Source organism: Caretta caretta, chromosome 5, assembly GCF_965140235.1.
Source record: "Caretta caretta isolate rCarCar2 chromosome 5, rCarCar1.hap1, whole genome shotgun sequence".
Classification (NCBI taxonomy): Eukaryota; Metazoa; Chordata; order Testudines; family Cheloniidae; genus Caretta; species Caretta caretta.
Genome location: NC_134210.1, coordinates 99,777,021 through 99,797,180, shown reverse-complemented (window position 1 = coordinate 99,797,180; position 20,160 = coordinate 99,777,021). Strand labels below are relative to the sequence as shown.

Sequence of the window (20,160 nt, the reverse complement as noted above, 5' to 3'; positions counted from 1 at the left end):
AAAGATGGTACAGTATTAAGAAATGTTAATCTTCACACTTAGCTATCCTGGCACATCTCTAGACATTTGGCACAACTTTCCAGTCATTTTAATGAGTTCAGGATTTCACCCAATGCATATCTTTTTTGTACTTTAAAAGACACCATGCCATATTCCAACACCCTCTTTTTTTCAGCCTCTTAAGTGGTTGCCCTCTCAATTTCCTTCCATACACTTTCCTGTGTAATGCAACTTTAAAAGATGTTAACTGGTTTCTATTTTGATCAGAAATTAGCATCTGATTCCTTTAAGTCACCAAAAAGCATTTGATGGACAGCACATGGCAATCACTAAGATGAATCAGATTGTCCCCGAACTGAGTAGGTTTCTTCTGTAGTTAATTGATATAGTCAAATGGACACTTCCCACTGAACCATGTGGTTAAGAAATAGCTAATTTATTTTTTCCATTGTTTCTTCTGACTTTTTCCTTTTCTTATGACTCGGGCAAACCTAGAGCTGTATGTTTATAGAAAGTAAATTCCAGACTCATTGTAAAATCATTCCAGTAGCCCTATTGTGCAGAAGTAGGTGAAGTAAAATCATTGCTTACAAGTTATGCAAAGGTTGATATACAGTATTTCCATATGAGCATGCCTCTAAATCAGTAAAACTGACCTTACTGAACATCAAACGAATTTTCCTTTGTACCCCCTTACTATCCAAGCCCTGCCCTGGATTTTCTATGCATTATTCCATCTCCTACCTCCATGGTATGTGTCATCCTCATATCTGCCTTAACCAGAGGTTTAACATCTGCAGACACTCCTAGAGGCATACGGTCTTTAAAGTGAAGCCTTGCTAGTGATGTTATTGATCAATTTTTCATCAACACACAGACCTGCTCAGAAATGTATATTTACTCTAAATCCTCCCATCTTTATTTTCTCTGCTGCTGCATTCACTCCCAAGCATCTCCTCTTCAGCCAATATCATTGAGCTAAATGGAGTTTATTTCCCCATGTCTTCTCAAAATAGAACAGCTTTTAAATGCATGATACTTGGATGAATTGAGACTGTATACATATCATATGAAATTCCTTGCACAATTAATATTATGCCATTAAAATCAACTCTCCTGATTTAAAGATTCAAAGAAAAATCAATATAACAAGGTCCTGTCTCAACATGCAAACAAGCAAACAGAGCTAAAGCAGAGAAATTGAAGCTAAGCTGTCACAGATGGAAAGCCCTCTTTGGAAGATAGTTCTTCTCTTTTCGATGACCATCTGGGGGGAAAATGACAATTTTTCTCTACAACACAAAATTGCTCTGTCTGCACAAGGATTTCCAAGCTATGTTCATCTTAGTATTCTTATTTTATATTTGAAGCAGTGATACTGAGTGCTTGTGTAGCATGTAAAAAAGCCACATAGTATTTGCTGCAAGAATGCTCTATATGTTATAGGGAAAAAAGAAAAATAAAGAAACCCAATCCAATGAAGCACCAATTGTAAAAATGCCAAACAGTAATTTGGTTTAATTCATGCTTCAAATGTAATAGCTTCCTAGTTCTTTAATATTCTGTTTCTCTGTTAGAAAATGAAAAACTAAGAAAATAGGATTATAAAACCATTTCTAAACATGAGGGTATTACTAAAATAGGTTAAAACAGATATGCATGCCTGGAAGACAAGCATAAGAAATAGAGTTGGATGGTGTCCAGCCTGTCAGCATCTGTGAATGATTCTAGTTTAGCTAAATCAAATCAGGCCACTATGTCCCGCACTACATCTACTGTCAATCCATGTAACAGAGAAGGCCATGCCAATTCAACACAACACTAGGATAATGAATCTGGGTTACCTGTTGAAAAGCAGAATTATGTTAGTAATTTAAAATCAGTCATTTCAAGTGCATCCCACAGGCTTATCAGCACAGAATAGTGTAAAGGGAAGCTATTAGCCAGTCCTGGCTGCTACTGTTGTATCTTAAAATTAATAGATCACTACAACTAAAATTGAACTGACAGAGTGAAGGGAGAAGACAGCTCCTTGTTAAAGAGACTAGTTTAACATACAGTATAGACAGATGAAGATGGGGGTTACATTGTTTAATACTGAGTACTACATCAGAGGTCACTATGGAAAATTATTCTAAGTCCCTAGAGTTTGTTACTACTCTTACAGTTTGAGCATATATGTCAGCTTTCAATTTTAAAATGTTTTGTTATTTTGTTCTGATTGTATAAAATAAAGTACAGATATGAGAATGATTTAGTGTCATTGTAAATTTTTATTCTTTGAAGACTAAATAAAAGACTATACCATCAGTGGTGAGCAACCTGTGGCCCACAGCCCGTCAGGGTAATGTGCTGCCGGGCTGCGAGACTGTTTGTTTACATTGACCGTCCACAGGCACAGCCCCCGCAGGACGTGCAGGCTGCCACTTCCCACAGCTCCGATTGGCCGGGATCGGTGAGCCGTGGCCACTGGGAGCTGCAGGCAGCTGTGCCTGTGGACAGTCAGTGTAAACAAACTGTCTCACGGCCTGCCAGCGGATTACCCTGATGGGCTGCGCACAGCCCATGGGCTGCAGGTTGCCCACCAGTACAGCTGTATGAAATATATTGAAATAGAGTTTGGCAACATCAGATAAAGTACATAATGATGATAAAACGGATGCTATATGGATAGAAACATCAGTTGTAGCAAAGATAATCCTTTTACTGAGCACACTCATTGTGCAAGAAGCTAATCCCATTTAGTAATACAGTATATTAGGCAAAAGAGAAATTAAATAGAAAGGGCTGGCTGACATCATTATACAGGCAAATTCCCGTCAACTTCGATAGAAGAAACTGAGTAAGGACTTTGGGATCCAACTCTATAAATATAACAAGAATATACTTGTTCTGTGTCCAGCATTTTCACAAATGGTATTAACTTAAGAGAAATCAGTACAACATAACAAAAATAAAGCTATATAAGCAAATACAAGAATAAAGGAAACTATTGCGCCATTTATTTATCATGACACAGCCACTGCATTACCTTTTAAACGGATGCTATCAACTTAAAATTTAGGCAATTTTTTAAAATGAGTTCAAATTAGTTTCAGGTACTACACCTGTCCCTGAATCCCCTTGTCAAAGTTTGTGGATTTATAGTCAGATTCTTCTCTTTAGGGGAAAAAAGATTCTCTCTCCTTTATTGCTGTGAGAAAGACACAGAATAAGGAAACTGAGTACCTAGGGGGGAAAGTGAATTTGTTTATAAACAAATTACTGTCAAATGCACAGGAAAAAATGAAGGAAAATTTTCTCTCTCTCCTAGTTCGAGTAATCTTAGGTGTTCTAATCCAAGCATAGAACCTAATTATAACAAGTGAGTTCTTTGGGGGGCAGGGATTGTGTCTTTGTATGTGTCAGTACAGTAGCTAGCCCTCTGGGGCCCTGCTCCTGTCTGGATCCTTTGGGGCATACTGCTCTGTAAATATTCAAAACTAATGGTAAAAATCGGTGAAGGTTTTAGAAGGTGTGATTTTTGAGTTGATAGTGTCCCTTTAAGATGGTACTACATGCGCTTTCTTCCATAGCCAGCCGCCAGTGCAGAAAGACTGGGATAGTGCCAAGGCCCCACCTCCTACCCATCGTCTCTAGTATGATTAGGGTTCCTATCAGTGCAAAGCCTTCCACAATGCTTGCATACCCCTGTGCACAAGGACTGTGTTGTCCCTAGCTCCTGTATGTGAATTCTTCCAATGCTTGTTCACCTGTGTAGGGACTAGCCATCATCTAGCCCTAAAGGATTGTTGTTGTAGCAAGAAAAAGATTATAGTTAGCTTGTGCTGTTTAATAAATAATCAGTGACATTTACCCTTAAAACACGTGCAGTGATGAAAAACTACACAATGTTTATCTGTCAAAAAGATAACAAAATAATTTTCATGATAATGGGAGTGCTAATAAACCACCACATCGAGGTCTCTCCCCCCACCTCTCTGGGAAATTATAGTCTCCTAAGTGAATTTTGATAGTAATGTGTTGCTTATTCTAGCTTGTGCTCTTCATGTAATTGCTTTTCTCATTAAAATAAACACATATACCACATTTGTTGTAGGATCTACTTCTGTTGCATTTTCATTTACTCATACATATAAATTCATATTCTGTATCTACTCAACTGTACTGCTCACTGTGTTTTCTTCAGCACATACCACCTAGGCTGAGAAAAGCAATTGTTCCTAGGATAGCCCCTTTCTGTCAAATTAAGATCCATCAAATGCCTGCCATGATGCTACTGTAGTAGTTTGTTCAATGCATACACTGCAATTATTATACATACAGTACTTAACTGGAAAACTAATAAAAAGTAAGCTATTATATATTCAATAGTACATTTAAAGATTCTCTTTCTAATAAATGACTTCATTTTCACAATGCCAATTAGCCATATGAAATCAATGGGTACATCACATTTTATATTCAAAGACATTAAACTAGAATACTCATATTACAGCTGATTAAATGTTCACTTCAGGGCCAGCCTATGAAACATTAAGGTTACAGATGCACTTGATCAAAAGAGATATTACAGGTGTAAAAGCCAAAGAGAATAGTTTCAGATTCCTGATTATTATGGGGTTTAAAATGTGCACAGCACATTCAAACAAATCAAGTGACCAGCTTTCCCAAGAACAAACGACACTTTTCAGCTCAATACAAACTTTATTTTCTTCTGAAGCGTTTGACTTTTGGTTTTGATATATGTCTCTAGAAGGCTAAATTGGGATGTACTGTAGTAGTGGTACTTCAGGTACGGAAGCAAATATCTGAGTTTCATACCCATCCATCATGTACTATATAGTATAATTATTATTTAGGTAAGTATCTTTAAAACTCCTTATGAAAACAAAGCGTAACACTTGGTTTAAGAACAAAGGATTAGCAGAAAATTACAGTCAGGAAATCTGCATTATCAATTAGCCATAGGCTGACCACTGACCATTATGTACAGCTTTAAAAAGCCATGATAATATTTGTTCACTCACACAGGATCAATGTAACGGTTCGTTCTCTGTGGTACTCTACCCATAGGTGTCCCTGGGGACTAACCAACATCATATAATTAATATCTGCTTCGAAGACTTCTCACAATATACACACACATACACCCTTAAATTGATTTTTTCCTTCCCTAGAAGTTCATATAGTTATTTTTTCCTAACAAATGGTGAATTGGAGCAGAAACTGAATCAATCATCTCTTATTCCAACCTCACATTGTTAGATGTCTCTCGGACCTCTCTACTTCTGCTAAACATACCATATACGTAAAGACAGAGTTTTGCTATCTTTATGCACTAAGATAACAGGAAAAATAATTCAAAGCAAAGTTTCTGGATTCACTCCAGTAACAAAATCTGAAACATTCTGAATAAAGGATGAAAATAAGTGTTTTATATTAAAATGACCATTTTACAATACCTTAAGAAGTCTGACAGATGGGAGAAAAGCAGCATGGCATAGCTTCCGAATGGTCCAGTTTAGTGGTCGGGGAGCATCAGTTTGACTCATGACCCTCTAAAAATTCCACTTGAAAGTGAACTGCAAACCTTATAATGCCTACAAAACAAATGGTCCTCCACAGTTTTGACATCCCACGTTCATCATTTCCACACCTGCAATTCCGTAGGACAGATGCTTCCTGGAACTTGGTTGGAAGGCTGGCAAAGTGGATTTGCCTTAGCCACTGATCCTCCTTAAGAAAGCAACCTCCTGTCTTGGAGCAGTAGTGCTCATGCATACCAAATGTGGCTGAATGGAAGCAATCAGCCTGCTGCTCAGAGGAGGGCTGCACGGTTTTAAAGGAAAGGGAAAGCCTGCATGAATAAAACCCTGCAGTAAGAGCTGCTTGCTCGCTTTCTCACACTGTTCAGAGTATAGGCAGGTTAGACATTAAGGAAATCCGAGCCATTTGCTTTTCCTCAGATTTTTTTTCTTTCTTTCCTTTTTTTTTTGTGGGAGAGAAGGCAGAATGGAATGAAAGAATATAAATAAAGCAAGAGACAGGGTACTTCCACTTTCTTTCACAAAGCATTTTGAGGAGAGATAAACCAGAATGAGGGGAGGGGCCGACATTCAGATAGAAGAGAGATGGCTCTGCCTGATCAGACAAAAACTATATCTTCCTTGATTTATCTGGCATAATGAATTGAGAGAGATTGTGAAACGGATCAATTTTATTGCTCTGTCATATTGCAGAAAATCATCAGCAAATGAGTGGGGTTATGTCCTGATATAATGCACTTTTTAAAAATTAAGGGTCTGTTGAGAGATAACTCCTCTGAGGAAAATACTTAAGGGCACAGGTAGGCAGACTACAGGCCAAATCCAGACCACCAGACACTTTTGAACAGACCCCCAAAATTGTTTTACCTATTATCATCATTTTTTATTATTTCTTCTGGAGTCTGTACTTTGAGTATACCTTGACCAATAAATTTGGATCTTGACAAAAAATAATTGATTACCCAGAAGGGTATTTTGCTTTTACTTTATAATTTACAGATACAAGAGATGTATAATGCTGGAACGCTTATAGTAAGATAGAATCCCATTTAAGATAATTAATGGCTTGCCCAGTTAATAACACTTAAAATGTGCTTTAGCTTTTGCAATACAGAAGGTGAAGTACCCTTGATTTTATTTTATTTTAACAAAGGTTACACTGGTGACTAGTTAAAATGATAAAGGTTTACAGCAATTTGGGCTCTGGTAGTTGGAATTTTCCAGTGTGACAGGAATAACTAGTTACTTTTAATCAGAATATGGAAGGGGATAATCAACTCCTTTTTTAACAGCAACATCTTCACTCTCTTCTCTCCTAAGGCTCACAGTAGATCATATTTATTCAATTTGGGGACATGTGACAAACTTAAGGCATTTTCATGTTCCATTTTACACAGGTAGCTCTCCTTATTAAAGACACTGTTTCTCTATTCATAATTATCTAAAACTATCATTCCCATATTCCACAGTTAAGCTGACAGTCTCCAAAAGAGAGAAACAAGAAAAAGGAACACAAATATTGCAATGACCCCTTAAGGATTTGGCACAGTTCAATTAACATTGTTTTTGTGAGGCTATGCTAATAGTCACCTTTTATAGCTCTCTATTTTGTACATATCTATATGTCTATAATGGTTTACAATGAGTTCCTGAGAGTCACACTAATAAGAGCAAACCAATATTTGTGGTCGCAAATCAGTCTTAAATGGATAAGCCTTTGAGCGAGTTGAAAACTCAGGACCTGATCCAAAGCCAGTTGAAGACAATGGGACTCTTTTCACTGAGTTCCATGGTATTTGAATCAGACTCCCAATGAGCATCCTCTGAATTATCCTCTCTAAGACATGATGCAAGGATAGAGTTTACCCCACCCTCCCGCTTTTGTGGGGCATGGATGGCCCTCGTTCCTGTGTATGTCTCAAGATCCCTCAGTAAAGCCTACAAATCTGGGGACATCTGTAGAAAACTGGTGGCCTGATGCAGAAGCCAAGTACCTCTGTGCTCCTTCCTGACCCCCTCCCCAACCCTTCAGATTGGTTGGGCTCCCTGAGGAACTGAACCCTGGTTGGTTTTCTAACTGTTTACCAACCAAAAACTCACATTCAGGGGGAAGTTGAGAGCAGATTCTGAAATAAGACAAGGCTTGTGGAAGAATTATTCAGCAGAACAGCTCTGCCCAAATATCACCTGTAATCCTAAAACTGCAGAGTTCTAAACATGCAGAGATTGAGGAGTTATCAAGATAAAGGACCTGAAGCTCAAACGTCCTTCCTCCTAACTAAATTTGGCCCAAAGTATCTGACTTTTGCTTTTTTTTACCCCCTCCACAGAGGGAAAAGGAAAAGGGGTGTGATCAAGCCCCCTTTGCCCATGTTGCACAGGTTTCAATGTCACACACTTTACTTTTTCAGTTGAACAATAAACATAACATATAAAAGTAGTAAACATCTACCATTGATGAGTTACAGTGTGACTCCAATAACATTTCCTGACACTCTTATAAGGGCTTGTCATAAATATAAAGGGAAGGGTAAACACCTTTAAATCCCTCCTGGCCAGAGGAAAAACCCTTTCACCTGCAAAGGGTTAAGAAGCTAAGACAACCCTGCTGGCACCTGACCAAAATGACCAATGAGGAGACAAGATACTTTAAAAGCTGGGGGGGGACGGGGGACAAAGGGTTCTCTCTGTCTGTGTGTGTTGTTTTTGCCGGGACCAGAGCAGGAATGCAGGTCAGAACTCCTGTAAAAAGTCAGTAAGCAATCTAGTAAGATGTGCGTTAGATTCTGTTTTGTTTAAATGGCTGATAAAATAAGCTATGCTGAATGGAATGTATATTCCTGTTTGTCTGTCTTTTTGTAACTTAAGGTTTTGCCTAGAGGGATTCTCTTTGTTTTGAATCTGATTACCCTGTTAGGTATTTACCATCCTGATTTTACAGAGGTGATTCTTTTACTTTTTTCTTCAATTAAAATTCTTCTTTTAAGAATCTGATTGCTTTTTCATTGTTCTTAAGATCCAAGGATTTGGGTCTGTGTTCACCTGTGCAAATTGGTGAGGATTTTTATCAAGCCTTCCCCAGGAAAGGGGGTGTAGGGCTTGGGGGAAAGACTTTCCAAGTGGGCTCTTTCCCTGTTATTTTTGTTAGACGCTTGGTGGTGGCAGCAATAAGGTCCAGAGACAAAAGGTAAAGTAGTTTGTGCCTTGGGGAAGTTTTAACCTAAGCTGGTAAAAATAAGCTTAGGGGGGTCTTCATGCAGGTCCCCACATCTGTACCCTAGAGTTCAGAGTGGGGAAGGAACCTTGACAGGGCTCATTAAAAGAGGCAAAGGGGAAACCAGGCAGATAGAACATATCTAAATCTTGACATTAAATACCATAGTACTTAAAAGGAGCACAGCATGATCATTTTGGCTGGGTTAGGAAAGTAGGAGTAGATGAGTGCTGTCAAATGGTTAAACTGAGGGACGAGGAGTTTGCCATGGAAAGAAAGCAGAAAAACTGCAGCCTTGAATAACCCACCTTTTTCTCCAAAAGGCTGCAGGAAGGCTCATTGGTAAGACACATACCCCATCACCACCGTAAACCCTCCCAACATCTGCTTATTCATTGGGCACCTGCTGAAAAAGAAAGTGGACAGATTGCACTAGAGATAGGGAAACTGGAAAATGGTAGAACTCTGCCTTTCTTGTCACTGTGTAAGAAAGTAGGATAACAAACCTCTAAAAAGGTTAGGGAGCAGAAGACACTATAAAAATATAACAGATTGTTTTAATAAACTAAAAATAGTAAGTCCAATGCATCTTAGCTTCCACTGCATTTTAAATGCTTGAGATAGAGCTCTGTAAATGCCCCTCTGCTACACACAGTGGCTTAGAAGCCATCGCTTTTATATAGTGCAGTGTTTAGTATGCATCCATTTGTTTTCATGGGCCTGCTTCTTCACTGCCTGGCCTCTTGACTAGTCATTTAGACCTGTAGAAAGAGGGTGTGTGTGTGTGTGTGTGTGTGTGTGTGTGTAAAAAATACTACCTACTAACTTCCAGATAGGGTAGAAAGGATGGTGTAGTGAATAGAGCATGGGAATAGAACTCAAAAGATCTAGAGTCAGCTCCCAGTTCTGTGTCACCTTGAGCAAATCACTTAAATCTGCTCTATGGCTCAGTTCCCCAACTGCAACATGGGGATAGGACTTCCCCTATCTCACACATGAGGATAAATAGATTAGTGACTGTAAGGCACCCAGATATAACACTGATGAGGGGCATACAAATACACCGATAGTTGCTACCAATCAGAATAGTAACTAACTCACACTTTGAATAGCTGTAAGTAATCTAAGAGAGTGGCAGTGAAGATTCAAGCTCCAAAGGCATGATTTTCAGAGGTGTTGAGAAGAGCTGGTCGAAAAATGGGACACCATTTTCATGAAAGTTCTCATGAATTTTAATCCATTTTTTGGTCAAAACTGTAATGAAAAATTGTCAAATTGAAGATTTTCAACCAGCGGTACTGCTGCGCACCTGCAGCTGTCATTGAATTCTGTTGCAACGGTCGGTGATCAGCTCTTTTGAAAACCAGGCTCCTTGTCTCTACGTCAGAAGATTAAGGAGGTGCAAGAATCACGTCAGACTTTATCCTCCTATTAAATGCTGTTATAACATAGCAGCACTAAATGTTAGCGTTGCCATTGTTCAGATTAAAGTGTTCCCCCTTTCCGACACAGTTACTGCACTACCATTACAGTGAGACCTATTACTTTGTCAAGTGCCAAACAAAAATCATAACAATTTAAGGCAAGTTCCGTTGCTGCCAGCTGACAAGAAAGATTGCCATGGTACCTAAAGAAAGTATTTTTAAAAGCTCTTCTTGCCAATTTCCATAATCTCACATAACAATCCTGTGTTCATAAACATCTACCATAGCCCATATCCCTACGTACAATACATGAAAGCAGCACATATAAGAATACTAAAAAAATGAAAGAATGGTTGACATTCCATAAAATCCAAACTAGTTACAGTATATTGGTTGTGCCCAACCATTTTAGCCTGGGGGCAAATATATAACAACAAGATCAAAGGGCTGCTGCTAACAAATATTTAAGAGCAAACTGTCCTGTTTCTTGTTCTCTTGGCATCACTCAGTCAGCACAAAGGGAATGGAAGCCAGTAGCATGCCCCCTCCTCAAGATTACCCTATTATTTTTTTGCACTTAGGGAGTGTCTAGTCAGTACTGTCACAGATCTGGACCCCACTGTGCTAGGCTCTGTACAAACAGAACAAAGACTGTCTCTACCCTAAAGAGTTTACAATCCAAGTACAAGATGAGAGACAACAGGTGGATGCAGACAGACAGGAGAGCAAAAGGAAACATGACAGTACTGGTCAGCATGACAGGCAGCAGTCTCTGCACACCAGCTGCCTCACTATTATCAAGTTCTCTCTAAGCATGGGAAAATTTCCAGCAGACATCAAGTTAGCATAACTGGCTCTTACGCCGTGCACCAGGAGCTGCATAGAGAGAGGTGTCTATCAGGAGTGAGAAGGATGTGCATTGTACTCTGGCTATCTATCCCCAGTTGACGTATGGTCCCTAGGGAAAGGTTTCCAGCTAGCACAAGACAGAGCACTCTGCCTGCTTAATCAAGGAAGTGTAACTGGCTGTTGTTTCTGTGCTTCACCTCTTTCCCTCTTCTCCTGGATATTCCTGCAGTATCTTTTGCTAATAGGCACTCCCGTAAGCTCAGGCAGAGCCATTCAAGCTCCTATCCTATCCTGCTCTCCCTGGGGCTCTCATAGTCCAACAGCCAAGCAGACAATCCAAGCAACTCACTTCTCCCTCCCCTGTGATGCAGCACATGGTCAGCAGGGGAGCTGCTGAGCAGCAGATACACAGAAGATACAGGTTTCAGAGTGGTAGCCGTGTTAGTCTGCATCAACAAAATCAACGAGTACTTGTGACACCTTAGAGGCTAACAAATTTTAGCCCACGAATGCTTATGCCCAAAGAGAAGAGACAGCAGCTGCTCAAAGCTTGCTGCTCGCAAGAGAGTAACTCCTGAGGCCCCCCCGCCCACCTCCCTTTAGTCACGGGATTGACTCAGAAGCTTGAGTTTAAAAGTCACAGGGTTTAGGTTGAGGAAACATTTTCAATTCATAATCAAATAAAAGTTCTCTTATTGACAACATTGTCCTCCAGCATTACAGGGTGGTCACCCCTGCAGTATATAAGTAGTAGCTATTGTTCACAAATATGGTATAATAACCATCTTTGTTCACTACCTTTAAATTTAAATTCACAAAGTTCAGTGCTAATCATATTTTCCCACTTTATTTTGCATGTTTTTGCATCCCCAGAAAGTTGTGTTCTAACTTTTTCTAATGTTTTTGCATCCCCAGAAAGTTGTGTTTTTGCCCTTCCCTCTCAACTAGATTTCCTTTCCATTATTGATAATAATGAGCCATAAGTCTAAGTCCTTACCCGAGTACTACAGTATTTTTCTGACTTTTGTTGCATACAGTCATGTGATATTTTTATATTTCTTGTCTGTTACATTTTGTATTCTCATGCAATTATATACTCTCATTTTTATTATTTAGTACTTTGTACTTACTTGTCCCATTTCATCTAACTATTGAAATGTTCTTTATCACTTAACTAAGTCACAAAGTTCCCCAGTGAATCATTTATGTTAGATCATCTAGTACCTAATTTCCAAGATGAGTAAATTGAAAGATAGAGAGAGCGAGAGAGTGTCAAAGTGAATTGTCTATATTGACACAGAAAATTAATAAGCAAAGCACGGAATGGAGCCTAGTAAACTTAATTTCCAGTTCCTTGTTCTAACCATCAGGTTACCATGTTTCCCAGTCAAAAAAGAGTGAACTTTTTTAGTCTAGATGACTTAGGTCATAATAAAGAAAGCAAAACAAATATAGTTTGCATACAAGAGAGAGAGAGAGAGAGAGAGAGAGAGAGAGAGAGAAACAGTGATTTGCCCTGTGCTGTTATGCATATGAGGTGAGAAAAAAAATGGCAACAGCCTTGCACTAGGCAAGGAGCTCCTCTGCATTTAAAGGACAGTGGACAGATACAGAGTGACAACTTTCTGCAACATATACCTCACTCCTTTCAGTAATTTAAATGTATACAGTCACATTTAGTTCTAATGGAGTCTTGTGCCACATGACAATGGCAAAGAATTACAAACACTAATGTTACATTTTCTTTTAACACTAAACAAGGAACTTTAGTAGAATAAGGAAAACAGTAATATCCATCTCTAAAGCTTGTTCTGCCTAGAAATTTACCAAGCTCTGTGCTACCTGACTTCTTGTTTGAGATTTAAACAGTACACATATCCTCACAGTCTCCCTTTATACTATATCTAGCAGTACCTGTCCAGAAGGTCATTCGGCACCTGCTCTTTGTCCATAACTGCGCACACACCATGCTATCGACATTACAAGGCCAACATAAGGTGTCTTATACCAGAATGGTTATCTCAGCTGACTGTTCTGTTATCACTCAGCCCAGACTCATTTGGCTGGGAAGTGGGAGAACCCTGCTGCTCCCCTTGACTGTCACAATATTCATCTACCTGAGGATACACATCTCTGTTAACATCTTGCTGTCTCCAATATTCAGCAGGGCAGGCAGCTGACCCAGGAGTGCCTCTAGTTTGTTCTGCAGTTATTCAGTTAGCTGTGTAACAGAGTTTGTGTGTGCTCCATTAATTAATACTGCCAGAGAATACATATACCTAAGGGTCTGTTCCAGTAAATAAAACCATCACCAAAGAGAAGAAACAAAAAGGAACAACTCTGTGCTTAAGAGGAAATGTCTACAGTGATGGATTGCACATAATAAGCAAATGTAACTTAGGAGTAGGTGAAGAGAGTTTGTCAATATCAGTCTTTCACCCAAAGTGATATTGCTAACAACCAATATAGCAACAAGTAGTCTTCAGAAAGATGTTAATATTAATTACAAAGATGTCCTGGAATACTATGTATTTGGAAGCACCACTAAAACCCTTTTTATGGATGTTTCAGACAGACGTCAGTTTTCACAGATGTCAATGACTGAAAAATAAAATCCACTCAAGAGTTACTGTTACTAACATTCCATCATTACACTCCATGGGCATTTTGAGCACTAGTGACTGTTGTCAACTAGTACAAAGAAGCTTGGCCTGTGAAATAGTTGATCCTCCTCAGCAAGAAGTGGCCCAGCTGTAGCAGTTGATATTTTTTCTTTGCAAAACATGAAAGAACTAAAAGTGAGATTCAGATCAGAAAGCTCCATAAAATAAACAAAAGGAAAATACAAAAAAAAATGAGAGTTAACTAAATTATGAAATAAGACCATTGTAATTTAAAAAGATACTTTTTCTCTTTTTGAACTATTATGAAACCTTATTGAGTCCTATGGACTTCAACTTTACATATGTAATCAATTCCATATTCAAAATTTTACAATTTGTTAGGCACATCCAACACTAATATATGTTTCCCTACATCCTCCACTTGTGCACGCTTGAGAAATATATGTCTTTTCATTAAAAAAAACTATAAACACTTGGATAGTGACACAAATTCTGGATATCACAGAAAACCATAACAAGAAAGTCCCTTTTCTACCTTGGAAAATGTTTCTGCAATTACTTTTTCAATCATTATTTCTGTGTATTACAGTAGCAGCTAGGGGACCCAAATCAAGGATCAGCACCCCTTTAGGCCTAACACCATAGTAGTAAAAACACAGTCCCTGCACCAGAAAACTAATTATCTATGTTTATACCAAGACACAACAGGCACATGAAACTGAAGAACTAGGTGGATGGGAATGGGATGAAACAACAGTAAAGCAAGCATGTTTTTGCATAATAAGCAGTAGTCTCAGCTTGCCACGTGCTTAACCATTGTCAGATGACAGGGTGCTGTAGGCATGATGGGAGATGGAGGTACAAGATGAGACAAGCTGTGTGCATTGAATTACCAGAAGTCTTCCCAACCCTACACAAAACATATTAGTCACATTGAGAACTGGAAACACAGAAATCAACCACACTGCCTTACACCACAAACTATTTCTAATTCCATTTTGTATAGCGTATTGAAAACTGAGTTAAAATGATAAAATATCACTTTCCATTTCAGGGGTCAGGGAGGATTCCTAGTCCCGCTTGCAGGCAAGGGGCCCTGTATGGAAGCATGTGATCTGGGTCTTTCAGGAATCAATCTGCAAAGAGTCAGCCTAAAGCATAGTGTGGTGAGTTGTGCCTCTCTGTCTTATAGAACAGCTAGCTCACGCACTCTCTGTTTTTGGTTCATGTGGGCTGTGGTTCTGGATTTTAAGAAGTAAAAGACTGTGACCTTGCAATTTATCTGTTTGTGTGCTGTTTACATAACAGTTGGTACAACACACAACAAGATCCTTGAAAGATCCATGCTTGCTTGTGTCTGTGTAATTCCCACTGAGACAGTAACACCCTATTTGGAATTGAACAGTGGATCAATAGCATGTCTAATTTTCCAGTAACAGCAGCATTTCCTATTAGTAAAGGCAAAAGAGGCCCCATTAATGGTGGTTTTCTATGAGAAATTTGCTTTTTAACGATTTGAACAATTTTTCTTCTAAAAATCTATCTGTAGCTAGTATAGTTTAGTTGTTTGCAGGAGCCAAGCCATGGAAGTCAAGGGATCAGCAATTAAACTCAGAAATGATCTTTTATACTATAACATGTAAATTTCATATTTTAAAACTTTAATAAAACTAGTCTGTTTTAAGAGCTATTAGTCATATTCCCAAAGCCTTCTTTTGAAATGTATTACTTATGGGGCCTATTTACTAAGTCTTCTGCATGTGATCCTCTGCAATGTATGGAGGGTAGTAATAATTCCATGTTAATAAGGTTTTAATTTTTTAAATCAGAAATCAAACAAAATGTGGTGTAACATTTCTTTGCAAAATAAACTCTCAAATTACCTTTCTAATTTAGCTTATGGAACAACAATAGTGCTATAATGCTGTTTCTCATTGACTAAATAAATTCACTGATTTAAAACAGACATGCCACCAACCTTGATGCATATTAGTCCACACAGTGCTTGTTTGCTTCTCTAATGAGAGGACAGCAACCAAACTGTAGCAACCAAACTGAAAAAAAAAAAATAAAGGAAAGAAAACAGGGCAAAAGAAAAGGAAATTGGTGTAGATCAGTTGGGGGGAAAAATGTAATTTCACTTACTCTATTGCTTTTTGCAAACATCCTAAAAATATGATTTCTACTATATCACTATGCCTAAGTCTTACCGCTGTTATAAAACCTCTCTCTGACTCTCTCCAATACATTTCTTAAATGATCTATTTTATCATTAATATTAACTACTAAACTAATACATAGATTTACTTGAAAAGTTTCGGAAAATTCATTCTACACTCTAAGATTAAGTGCTCTAATTTTGAGATGAAGAGTCTATTTTTCCATACGTAAGATGCTGAATCCCTGCTTTAAGTGCAAAACTCAATTAAATCTTAACTTTGGATCCACAACAGATGCCTCCATAATTATAGTATTAAAAACTACTAATGCTTTCTATCTCATGGAGAAAAATGAGAACATTTGTTGCAGGTTTTGAAGGTTTCATGCCGTGACAATCCTATGGGCTTGACCTTGAAACTCCTATTCATGAGAGTAGTCCTTATTGAGTATTTACAGTGTAGTCATTGGGGCTGCTCTCTGAGCAAAGAATCCTCTTCTAACTAGCCTGTAAATTCAAACCCTTCCTCTATTATCACCATGACTCTGAATTTTTAGGGACAAATGAATTCTTATTTCTTTGAATCCCATTTTATATTCTGTTAACAAACGGCTATATAAAGTAAACAGTGCATTATGCCTACCAGGACAGATTCCCCCATGAGTGTGAGGTTTGGTTCCCTACTTAAATGCTTTTAGCGCTACTTAATACCCTAGGACAGAATCTCTCTCCTTTGTGATTTATGTGCCCACTTCCAGGAAAATGAACTGATTCTGCTGGTTTTGTTGACACCATGCTTTACACCCCCTATCCTGTTATGCTTAAAGTTCCTGTTATCAATAGAACACATACTTTACTTTTTAGAATTAGAGAAAATAGCTCTAGTGATTTTTTAATGGAACAGAGGGTCATTCTTCTGTGTGCGCCATTATGCCATAGCATGTAAGTTAATTATCAATTTTTATTTTATTTGTTTTTGAGAATGACTTAGAATACTGGGGTAGGAAAGGGCAGGAGGAAAGAGGGGAAAATCAGGAAAATGACAGTGAATAAATCCTGATGCAATGTAGTTGCATAAAAACATTTAATATTTGTTTTAAAAATTACTTCTGTATTTAAAACGAAACCCAAATAACCAGTCTGATTTTTGGGTGTGTATTTGTCTTTCTGCTACTTGTGTAGCTGCTCACTGATTTCTAAACAATGTTGCTCAATTCCTTCCTTTCTTTTTTAAGAATTTTGTTTTATTCTGACACTTAAATACCCACAAAAGAGGCCACTAAGTAAGCTGTAATTCCATTTTGTGTTTTGAAAGAGGTAAATTTTAAAGAAGTCATGTTTTTGCTTAATTTACTTTTCTTTTTATTATCATGAATTATCCTTATTTAATTCCTCTTTTTATTCTCCCATTTTCTCTCTGATATAATAATCCCTCATCAAGATTCCTGTTATTTGATTAACCAATATTTTTCAGAAATAAAAGAACAGCATATTGAACAAAGTGCATGTTGTACTTCATTGAATATGCAAAGTAGAAACTATAACCAAGTACAACACGCAGCACGAGAAGTTATTTACTAACATGAGCAAGTTCCATAAATCATTTAGCTCATGCGGCTTTATGTTGTATACCTCATCTAATTTAATTACTAAGGCAGCAAACAGCAGTTGGAACATTTGCAAATCCAAAAGCATGCCTTTTCCTGTTTGATTATTTTACAGTAGCAGTTTAACCTGCTAACTGTTTGTAAACAATATACAATTTACACTTTAAGCATCTTTGGCTTATTGGCACACAAGGAGTCAAGTGAGTGAAAGAAAACCCTTGAGCCCTGATCAGCCATTTTGACATCAAACAATACAGTGCGCCTGTAGGCTATAAAATATCTTTGGATTGTGAGCAGAAAAAAGAAAAGGGCAACGTAATTAGCTTTAATAAGAGTAACAATAATGAAACTCGTTACATCATCTCTCTCTTTGGGAGAAACTACTGTTATGTACTAAAAATAAATTGTCAGACTCATAATAAATTTATAAAAAAAAGCCTCCTCATGTGTGTATCCATGACAACCCAAATTTATATTTTGAGCTCCATATAGTAGTTTCACTACATTTTACATAAATTACTGTAAAGGAAGTAACAAAATAAGATGGTTTGCTATCCCAGGTGTTTTATTTGGCATAATATGTAATATTTCTACAATATTCAAAATACAGGGAAAAAGTGTGTGTAATGGTTTGAAACTAATCCAATCAGAAGGAAAACATTTTCTTCAATAAGATAATGTACAGGATTTTAACTCTGTTAAAGTACAGTGGGGACTGAACTCCGATGAAGGGGGCTGTAGCCCACGAAAGCTTATGCTCAAATAAATTGGTTAGTCTCTAAGGTGCCACAAGTCCTCCTTTTCTTTTTCCAAATGATTCAGTCATTCAGTATCAGTAAGTCACAGTTGTGACTGTAACAAAAGCACTAATAGAAATTAGAAACATCCATTGCATGAAATAAATAAGGTTCCTATCATTTATGCTACTGTTTTTCCTAATGGGATTCCATCTGGAGTGCTTTGTGCACAGCCAACTCATCTTTAAATCCCTTAGAGAGAGGGGCCTGGTTTCACCAGGCTGGGTACCACTAAAATTCCAGTCTCTGTTATGCATAACTGCTCTCTACAATGAAATTAAAAAAGCACAATGTGTTGTCAATAACATACTGAACCATGGAATTTCTAACTATAAAACTGAGCGAATGAGCATACCTCATGCAAGTTTCAAACTGAAATGTCAAAATAAAGCTTTCCCTTGACCTTTATTATGGAATAAAGTTATCCCCTTTCTTAGAAAGAGAGAGGGACAACACCATAGAAGTGATAGGACAGAAGCACAGTTCTCCCATCATTGTCTATTCCTGGAACAGCCTGCCATCTATTTTTATTTATTTATTGAGTGCAGGGAGGAGGGAGCATCCTCAAGCTAGTAACACATAGGTTGCTAACAACTACGGAAACTGTTCTGAACTGCATTGACTGTTTTAGGCCCCAGTCCAGATCCTTAACTCCTATGTGGAGTCTCACAAGGAAATAGCATAATGGCCTACCTGAAATATAACTGAAGGCCCCTGAGTGAATGGATGACTGCAACTCTCATATGAGGATAAAATGTAACCCTAATTAAAATAACTGGTCTGAATATTATTAAATATTTCTACTGCAGTAACACAGAGGCCCTAACCCACATTGGGCTTGGCACTATACGCATATAACAAAAGGACAGTACCTCCTCCAACATCTTACAATAAAAGAATATGGTAACAGTGCTGAAAAATAAGTGTAATAAGGAGTCACACCATGCCAGCTGCCTCGCCATTATCAAGTGCTTTATAGGCATCATGGTAGAGGGGAGATTCACAATCAATAACTAACTTTTTATTCTAAGAGTATAGAATATTTTGCTCACTATTCTAGATGATAGGGTTAATTTAGCAGTCTGAACAAATGATTCCACGGATGTGCATTTGTACCATGTACTTTCAAGCAGAAATTGATGCGTCACCTCATTATGCAATTCCCGATATGGTTCAGACCCACATGACAACATGACATTACTTACATACTTTAGGTATAGATAATAACTGTTTGATATTCAGCCAGTCACCATGAGTTAGTATTTGTTGAGTTAATATGAGTTGATATTTAAACCAGATGCTATATCTCAGCAGTGTGATGCTGAGTAATATTTGGTATAAAATGTAAATTTAAGAACTTAAACACTTAAAGCTTGCTTGTTTGAGTATTTCTGTGATGTAGATTAAATAAAAGAGGTGGTGTGGGAAAAACAATACTAGTGGATGAATTGGGGGGAGGGGAGACCCTGTGTTTTGCATCAACATTAAGATACTGATAAAGTTTGTTTTTGTTTTTTGTGCCAGCATGAGGTGTCTGGGTTTACCAGATGAAAAACTAGAAACCGCTTTCTGCTAATATTTTCTCAAAAGAAGAAAAACCATCCAATTTCTTTTGAAAATTATAGTCTCCAAAAATGCACCATAAATTATTACTAATCTCTATTAATCCTTATCAAGCAGGAGTAGATAACATCACATGATCTGCCACGAAGGCTGAGGAAATCTACAAAGCAAATGAGTTTCACTAGTACGTGTGTACACTTGTCGGGCCCAATTCTGCCTAGATGATGCTTCTGGGGGCATGTCAGATAAACTATGAATTGAGGAGGAGGGTTGGGTGCTGTTTTTCTGCTCTGCCAACTCCACTCCGAACTTTTGGAGAGCCCTTTCTGCAAGCTTTTTATGATCAGAGCAGGAGAGCTCTTCAAGCATTTTAGT

General features: G+C 37.9%; 1 protein-coding gene across 14 annotated transcripts in view; it reads right to left on the bottom strand.

Annotated features, from left to right (window-relative positions):
- Positions 1-20,160, bottom strand: part of TRPM3 (transient receptor potential cation channel subfamily M member 3) — a 618,857-nt gene that overhangs the window by 413,801 nt on the left and 184,896 nt on the right. For 3 of the 14 annotated variants that reach the window (XM_048850424.2, XM_048850426.2, XM_048850432.2), the window contains exon 1: positions 5,466-5,986. The exons of 6 other annotated variants lie outside the window; for them this stretch is intronic. In XM_048850424.2, the coding sequence (XP_048706381.1) occupies positions 5,466-5,555 (90 nt within the window). In that variant the 5' untranslated portion in view covers positions 5,556-5,986. Of the gene's footprint in view, positions 1-5,465; positions 6,003-20,160 lie in introns of those variants that run through there. 5 more of the 14 variants (XM_048850428.2, XM_048850431.2, XM_075128741.1 and 2 more) reach the window with 4 other exon arrangements.